The sequence below is a fragment of the Sinocyclocheilus rhinocerous genome, unplaced genomic scaffold (assembly GCF_001515625.1).
Source record: "Sinocyclocheilus rhinocerous isolate Xijiao unplaced genomic scaffold, SAMN03320098_v1.1 scaffold2091, whole genome shotgun sequence".
Lineage (NCBI taxonomy): Eukaryota > Metazoa > Chordata > Actinopteri > Cypriniformes > Cyprinidae > Sinocyclocheilus > Sinocyclocheilus rhinocerous.
In genome coordinates, this window is record NW_015632714.1 from 216,628 (window position 1) to 225,668 (window position 9,041).

At 36.4% G+C, this 9,041-nt stretch overlaps 1 protein-coding gene across 1 annotated transcript in view; it reads left to right on the forward strand.

Moving 5' to 3' along the window:
- The first annotated feature begins 852 nt into the window (after window positions 1-852).
- LOC107742759 (utrophin-like) overlaps window positions 853-9,041 on the forward strand; it is a 16,192-nt gene continuing 8,003 nt past the window's right edge. The window contains exons 1-7 of the mRNA XM_016555796.1: window positions 853-920; window positions 4,267-4,345; window positions 5,250-5,310; window positions 6,269-6,330; window positions 6,504-6,578; window positions 7,333-7,534; window positions 8,769-8,809. Coding sequence (XP_016411282.1) covers window positions 885-920; window positions 4,267-4,345; window positions 5,250-5,310; window positions 6,269-6,330; window positions 6,504-6,578; window positions 7,333-7,534; window positions 8,769-8,809 — 556 coding nt within the window. The 5' untranslated portion in view covers window positions 853-884. The remainder of the gene's footprint in view (window positions 921-4,266; window positions 4,346-5,249; window positions 5,311-6,268; window positions 6,331-6,503; window positions 6,579-7,332; window positions 7,535-8,768; window positions 8,810-9,041) is intronic.

Consider the following 9,041-nt stretch of genomic DNA (forward strand, 5'->3'; position numbering starts at 1 on the left):
ACTACTAAAACATTCAGTCCTGTAAAACCCAGTCTACATGTATCTGACATAAACAAATAAATATGAGCAGATAATCTTTTTAAAGTAGCCTACTGACAAAAGAGTATTAGTACAATGAAGCTACTCAATTAAATAATTTATCTAACTATCCAATTCTAAAATGTATAATTTAATCAGAACCACAGTTTTATAAAAGAAATGAATAAACAATTACAATTACACATGTAAACATATAAATTTACTTTAACTATAGTTGTCCCTAATTTATACAAAAAGGCATACAAAAACTAAATCATCCAAATAGAATCGAAATCCCACTTTTTGGAATCTGTACGTTTACAAGAACCGTCCAAACGAACTGTAAATGTAAAGAATGGAACTTTCCAAAGCTACATATAAGACAGAGGTAGCCTAAGTTTGTGTGACATTGAAACAGCTACGCCGCTAATCATAGCTTGAAGTTTCTTACTGTCTACTGTTATGATGTTGTAATCTACTGTAATAATGTAAAAGACGTCATGGTCATCGTGGTCTATAAATGTCACCATAGTATACAGAAACCCACAGATCACAAAAAACGCTACTTTGGATTAAATAATCACTAAAATGGCATGACGTGGAACATCTCGCTTGACTGACGCTGTCTTTAACTTTCAGCAGAGACAGTCCAGGAGGAGAAGATTCGTCAGCTGGCTCAAGCGGTTCAGGAGCAGGCCATTGAGGTCCAGCAGCACTGGGAGCGGTTCAGTGCTCAGGCCGCCAGCTGGCAGCACGAGGTCGACTGGGCTCTGGGGAAACTTCAGGATCTCCAACATGCCATGAACCAACTGGACCTCGGCCTGGCTGAGATGGAGAATGAGAGCTTGCACTCTGAGGAACACAGCATGGTCAACTGTGTGCTGGAGAACGTGGAAAATATCGTGAGTTCAAATGAAAAATTACGGCAAGGATGTAAAGCGAGGCCCATTAATGTAATAACTAAAAGTAACTAATAATGGGCAACTAATTTGTTGCAGTATTTATTAATCAGGTCCAATTAATATTGTAACATTACAATTCCTGATTTTAATGATGTATTAGTTAATGTTGAAACTGACATTTACTAAGACTAATAACTGTTTTAGAATAACTTTTCATTGTTAGTTAATTCATGTAGTTAACTAATGTTAAACTAATAGGACCTTATTTGTTAAGTGCTACCAAAATTAATTTTCTTTATAATTTTATTTTTTATTGATGCTGAATTAGTAACATATACTTTTTCTATTTTATGTTTCAGAATTGTTCTTCAAAATGTTTTAATGCCTGATTTCATTTTAAAGGGGTCACTGGATCTTACATGCACTTTTACAAGTTGTTTGAACTGAAATGTGTGTGTGTGTTGGCAGTGTGTGTACACAACCATCCTATAATGATACAAATCCACCCGCACAGATTGGACTGGTGTCTTACCTTAGACCCGCTCTGAGTGAGCTGTCATCAGTCCGCCATTGTTTCACCGCCGGAGCAGATGTAGACAAGAATGTCTCCATAGTGATTGAGGTGTTCTGTTGTTGGATGTAATAATGAACATAGCAGTCGTCATTTACTCCCGACATCTGAGCCGCTGAACTTGCAGTGGATTATGTTTGTTTTTGAAGGGAATGCGCCCCCCGATCTACATAAATGCGTCTATGTTTGTGCGAATCATTCGTGATCCAGCTTCACCTACAGAAGAAGTGAGTATAATGTTTTGTAATGAATCTTTGCAAATAGCCTTTCCTAATAATGTGCTAATTAGCAAGTTTCACGATGAATGCAGCTAAAATCTCTCAGTCCCTCAGAGAGCGGCTCAGAAGAGAGGGGAGGGGTCAGCAGAGCTCATTAACATTTAAAGGAAAATGCAACAAAACGGCTTGCTCTGAAAAGAGAAATTTTAACCAAACTATGTTACAAACTTTTCATTAAGATCCTAAAGAATCATAACTTGTGAAAAATGGGCATCCAATGACCCCTTTAAGCTTAAAATGATCACCTTTCAATATAAACTAGAATTTGTCTTTTTTGTTTTTAGGACCCTTATTTATCATAAACTCTGTTAGCATTTGTTTTATTATGACATGCTTTACTGTTCAACATTTAGGTATATGGTAACCATATTTGAGATTATTATTAGGAATCTTCCAGTGTTTTTGAGTGAAGAGGGAAAATTTACTCTAGTACCACGGATGTCACTCTCTATTCTTCAGTTTATTCCAGTTTGACCTCCACAGACTTAGAACTCTATTATACACTTGGATATGTCATAGGCAGCTCATTCCTCATGTCTCATGTGATGATCAAATATGACATTTTCTTTGTAATTTTAGCCTAGAATAGACTAAGGCAGATCCGGTGAAAGATCAGTCTCAGATTTGACTGTACAAATGCATCTGTTTGATTGAACCGTCCCACCAGGTCAGATTAGGTAGAGGACTGCATACACGCAAGGCCATCAGACCACACCGCCTATTGATCATACAACGTCAAACATCAGGGTCAAGATGGAGTTACATTGGTTAAACTCTGAGATGTGCAGTAATGGGCATAAAACCATCTGAAATACTCTTTAAGCTGTATGTATCCATGGTCATGCTAACTGTAAATACATGTAAATAAAAGTAATCATTTAATCACCCTCAGGCCATCCAAGATGTAGATGTGTTTGTTTCTTCATCTGAACAGATTTCGTGAAATTTAGCATAACATCACTTGCACAACAATGGAGCCTCTGCAGTGAATGGGTGCCGTCAGAATGAGAGTCCAAACAGCTGATAAAAACCTGACAATAATCCACACCACTCCAGTCCATCAATTTAGGCTCCATGTTTGTAATGAACATTTTTTGTTTGTATTTGTAACAAAATTTGTAACTTCAAGAGTCCTCTATCCAAAATATTGCCTCTGCATTTTGAGTATTATTTTTTGAGTCCAGTGTATTTTGATGTGAGAGGACAACAGGGGATGGATTTTTTCTCTGGAGGAAGCGTTATTATGGATTATGGACTATTTTGGCAAGAAGCAATGTTTTAAAATTAAAACACCATGATGGATATGTTCCGTACACTCTTACACTCAGCTTTTCACTTCACAAGATAATAATTGAATTAATCAGCTGTTTGGACTCTCATTCTGACGGCACCCATTCACTGCAGAGGATCTATTGGTGAGCAAGTGATGTAATGCTAAATTACCCCAAATGAAGAAACAAACTCATCTACATCTTGGATGGCCTGAGAGTGAGTACATTTTTAGCAGATTTTTATTTTGGGGTAAACTAAAGGTCAAAATTTTAGATTATTTACACCTCAGGTTTAGAATATTTCTTACTAGCCCACAGAATAGCTATAAAGTTGCCAATTTGTGCCACATGGGCAACAGATCATTAGAGCCGGTTGGCATCCCACTCTGAAATTCTCACAAGGTGCATTCAAACCCCAGCGCTGACCTTAAAGAATCGATTATTTTTAATCATGCATTAGGATCACTCAAACCACACAGAGTCCAGTTTGTTTTTGATTTCTGCTTTATCCCACAGCGTTGACGAGTGTGCGACTGTCATGTTGTTTTGAGGATCCTGTGGGCAGATATATTGACCCTCCGTATCAATCTGAGCAGCTGGAGAACATAGATAATTAAGCTGCTACCTGCCCAATGACACCCTTGGGCCTTGTTTCACCAACACCCCTCATCAAACCACAGTCAGGCTGCTACTAACTCATTTTTGGAGCTCGAACAACAACATTTTTCATCCCAAGTGAGCATTTTGGGATTTCATGTAATAGTTATAACTGAAATATAACTGAAAGAGTTGCACCATTTGTACTTTTGGGATGTGGCATTGTCTATCACACAAGATGAAAAGGGCACTCATTATATTTTGCCAGAGATGTGTCTCCACAGACTCTTGAAGACCGGCGTGTTGGATAATGAGCATCTGTTCATTTCAGGAGTGAAGTACCAGAGACTTCTTTCTCATATTCTCAGAACAATGTCTTGATTTTTCTTCAGACTGCCCCCTGCTTAGTCGTCTCATAGGATGAAAAAGCCTTTAAAGCACTGTAATTTCCCTCTGATCTGAGCTACCATTATGTCTCTATGGGGAGGGTCTGTTTCGATCAGCGCATTATGGTCTGATAGCACAGTAAGATGTTAGGCATCATTTTTTATCTTGCCATTTGGTCTAGTCATAATCCTTCAATCTTGATAGTTTGAGAATATTTTTCTTTTTTTTCAAATTCTTATCAGGGGATCGTGGGTAATCAGCACCAGCAGTTGCAATGCTCTCAAATGGATAAGAGACATTTCTCCCATGACCTCTTGTCTGGTAAGTTGGGTAAACATTTTTAAGCATTTGTCAGTACTATCATAGTCATGGAAAACCTTTTTAATTCTAAAATGGTGATTTTTTTTTTTTAGGCCTGGAACACTTATGTGAATTAATAAAAAGTAACTGAAAAGTAATTTCTGTAGTGAATAGGTATACACTACCATGCAAAAGTTTGGGGTCAGTTAGACTTTACTTTTTAAAGAAATTAACACTTTTTTCAGCAAGAATGCATTTAATTGATTAAAATGACAGTAAAGATATTTATAATGTTACAAAAGATTTGAAAAGATTTTCAAATAAATGCTGTCCTTTTGAACTTTATATTCATGAAAGAATCCTGAAAAAAATGCATCCTGACAAAAATATTGATAATAATCAGAAATGTTTTTTGAGCAAATCAGCATATTAGAATGATTTCTGAAGGATCATGTGAGACTGAAGACTGGAGTAATGATGCTGAAAATTCAGCTTTGCATCACAGGAATAAATTACAATACAATAGAACAAGTTATTTTAAATTGTAATGATATTTCATAATGTTACTGTTTTATTGTATTTTTCTTATCAGATATGCTGTTTTTGATCAAATAAATGCAGCATAACAGACTTTCAAAAATATTATAAAATCTTCATCCCCAAGCTTTTGAATGGTAATGCACATATTTTAGTTATACTCAACTCTATTCATCGGCTGGCTAGAAATTGCTCTTTTAAAATTTTTTCTTAAAAATCTTCATCCGGGCAACTGGAAACAGTTGAGGAAGTCATGAAAAATCATTGTTCAGAAAAGTAGAGAAACCCCAATTACGTCTTAAATAAGTTTTCCACTGTATAATAAAAACCATACTGCGTGAAAGTTATTCAAATGTCATGACTTTGAAACCTTCTGTCTCCCAACCAGTTTCCGTTCAGTTCCCTTGGCAAAGAGCTGTTTTTCATAACGGTGTCCCTTATTATATCAAGTGAGTTGTTTCATACATTATAATCTTCATGTGATTTCCCATGTGTTCAGTTTTGCATCAGAATGAAGTTATTCAACAAATTTTAATCTAGTTGCAGTCACCCTTACTAAAATGTATTATAATCAGTTCCTTCAGAAATCATTCTAAAATGCTGATTTTGCTGCTCAAGAAACGAATGATGAAAACAGCAGTTCTGCTTAAAAGATTAATTTTTTCAGGATTATTAGATGAATAGAAAGTTCAAAAGAACAGCATTTCTGTCATGACAACTCTCGGAGGGATTGGCATGGAAATGTACATGACAATGGTAATGTATTTGGTCTTGGCAGCAGCTACGCTGCCGCTGCGGCAGAGCAAGTACCGAGACTTGCTACTGCCAATACATCCACAGCATGCTGCTGTGAGCATGTATGAAATATTGCTGCTGCAAATATAACATATATGAAATAACCCCCATATAGCATACATGAATCACCTCGTAGCAGATCTATACAGGTGGAGCTGGGGAAGGTGGAGGGTTTCTGAAGCACGCTGCAAACTGCTTCAGCAAGCATTAGTCATATATTTGAATGTTGAGCAGCGAGCTCATTGGCTACCGATACAGGAGAGAACCAATCAGCTGTGCCATGTGATAATGATGTCATTAGGTCAGATTGAGTTAGACCTATCAGACTGCGCCATCTAGAGTTTCATGCCAGAACTCCTGTATTTATTTGAAATAGAAATCTTTTTGTAACATTATAAAAGTTTTCAATGTCATTTTTGATCAATTTAATGCATCCTTACAGAATAAAAGTATTGATTTCGTACAAAAAAAGGCTCCTTCAAATAATTGCAAGAAACTCTTCAAAACCTTCTGTCAATTTTATTCTTATACTTTAACAGATACCAAAATACATTTTCAATGGTACATTCCTTTAAGGTGAATTGATGTTAATTATGATTAATTATCTTTCAGTCATGAGCAGCAGACCACCTCATGGGATCATCCAAAGATGACACAGCTATTTCAGTCAATGGGTTTGTTCTTGCTCCTGTCAATCAGTGTCAAGTCTTTCTGTCCATGTAGTTCACTAAACATGTTCAATATGCATGCTTTCTTACATTTTGCTCTTTATTTGAACTTGAGAACTAGGACTTTTCTTCTTGATAATATTCACATCCAGCCTTTATGTTTTACCCTCAATGTGCAGCTGATCTGAGCCACTTGCGTTTCTCTGCTTACCGCACAGCGATGAAGAGCCGCCGGCTACAGAAAGCCCTCTGCTGTGAGTGATATCTAATCATTTAAGTCTTATACTTCTTATACTTTCCTAATAAAAAAACAGTTCCATGGTTCTTCTGTGGGGGATTTTGTACCAAATACCATATTTGTTTGGACATTTATCATTGCATTGCATTGAAAAACCCCTCATCACTTCTCACTCGAAATGGCTTTTGGAAGTAAACAGATTACTGCAGAAGACAAAGGCAATTTTAACCAAGCAATCTCAAGCTCTATCTGCTAATTTTGTCAGGACGTTTCTGGTACACTAACTATGAGCCTTTGATCTGCAGTCAGAGTTTTGAGAGCATTAGAGGCGGCAAGCCACCCGCTGACAACATCAGTACAGTACAAGCAGTGCAGAAATAGCCTTCAGTCAGGTTAGCCGGATGGTGTTTTTGGTAACAGACAGCAGCTGCTTTCTGCTTCATATCTTTGAATGTGGGTAATGTTGAGAAAGGGTAGTTGTTGAAATGTATAATTGGTTGCAAATCTGATAAGAAATATAATTTTTTGCTGCCTTTTCAGTAGGGAATTTTCATTACATGCCAACGGATGAGTTACGCTCTGGTGACTTTCATTAAAATGCGCTGAATGGAATTCATTGTGCTATAATTTTTTGCTGCCTTTTCAGTAGGGAATTTTCATTACACGCCAACGGATGAGTTACGCTCTGGTGACTTTTATTAAAATGCGCTGAATGGAATTCATTGTGGAGACTGAAATGAGTGGAGATTAAATCTGTCTGTCTGTTTCAGTGGACCTTTTGGAGCTCAGCATCGCCCAGAGTGTCTTTGATCAACACAAACTCACGCATAATGGGCAGCTACTGGAGATTCCAGGCATCATAAACTGTCTCTGCACAATCTACCGTGAACTTCAGCAGGTGCATCCGGATCTGGTTAATGTGCCTTTGTGTGTGGATCTGTGTCTAAACTGGCTTCTAAAGGTCTACGACAGGTCTGTATGGGTCGTATCTTTAAAACAGTGGCCTTTAAAACATATTTAGACACTTAAAGGAATAGTTCACCCAAAAATGAAAATTTGCTGAAAATTTACTCACCCACAGGCCCTCCTAGATGTAGATGAGTTTGATTTTCGGAACAGATTTGGAGAAATGTAGCATCACTTGTTTACCAGTGGATCCTATGCAGTGAATGGGTGCCGTCAGAATGAGAGTCTAAATAGCTGATAAAAACATCACAATAATCCACAAGTAATCCACATGACTCACTCAGTCCATCAGATAATGTCTTGTGAAGTGAAAAGCTGCGTGTTTGTAATAACCAAATCCATCATTAAGGTATTTTAACTTTAAACCATTGCTTCTGGCCTAAATATGATTCCATAATCCATAATAATGCTTCCTCCCTCCAGTGAAAAAGTCTTACATCAAAATCAACTGACACATTTGTTTAGAACGGTTTTGGACTGTTTTTGCTTATAAACGGTGCTTGATCTCTGCATGTTTCTCTCCTGATTCAGACTAGATGACTTTTTCAGTGGAGAAAGCAATATCATGGATAGAGGACTCTCTATCCATTTTATTTGGAAGCAATGGTTTGAAGTTAAAAAGGTCTTGATTGATTAGTTTATTACAGCACATACACAGTTTGTGAATAACGTACATTACTTGTGGATTATTGTGATGTTTTTATCAGCTGTTTGGACTCTCATTCTGACGGCACCCATTCACTGCAGAGGATCCATTACTGAGCAAGTGATGAAATGTTAAATCTCTCCAAATCTGTTCTCATGAAGAAACCTGAGGGTGAGTAAATTTAAATTTTTGGGTGAACTATTCCTTTAAGTGACACTTAAAAATGTATGAATGCATCCAATAACAAAATATTTGGCATTTATTCAAATAAAAAATATATAAAGGCATTTATTTGCCAGCATAATCACAAAAAATATTATTTAGTTTAATATGATAAAGCAAAAGATATCGTTTAAAAAAGTGACACTTTTTGTGTCAGTTCTGTTCTGAAAAAAAAAAAGCTTAACTCTTGGTTTAATATTTTCTATCTAATAATGACATTTATAAAATTTTAAATCTGAATAAGTTGTCCAATGCTTTTTAATGCCACTAAAAAGTGTCTCATGACCTCTAAACTATTGCAGACAACCCCCTCTGTAATGGTTGCTCTCATACATATTTGATGTAATGCTTTAAGTTAATTTCTTTTTGCAGTCCTACAGCAATATTTCTATTTTTTGCCAAGAGGACAAGCTGTCACAAAACTGCTTAGTAAAGACATAACCAGTCTTTCCCCCCCAAGATAATATGCATTTAAAATATAATAAGTAATTTGTGTGGTATATAAATGTAAGTGTAGCCAGAAGGCTGTGCCAGAATTCAGTGTGTTGTTGCTACAACTAACATCCCTGTTTTGTTTGCACAACAATTTCAAAAAAAAAAAAAAAAAAAAAAAAAAAAAAAACATTTTTAAAGCCAAATAAAACT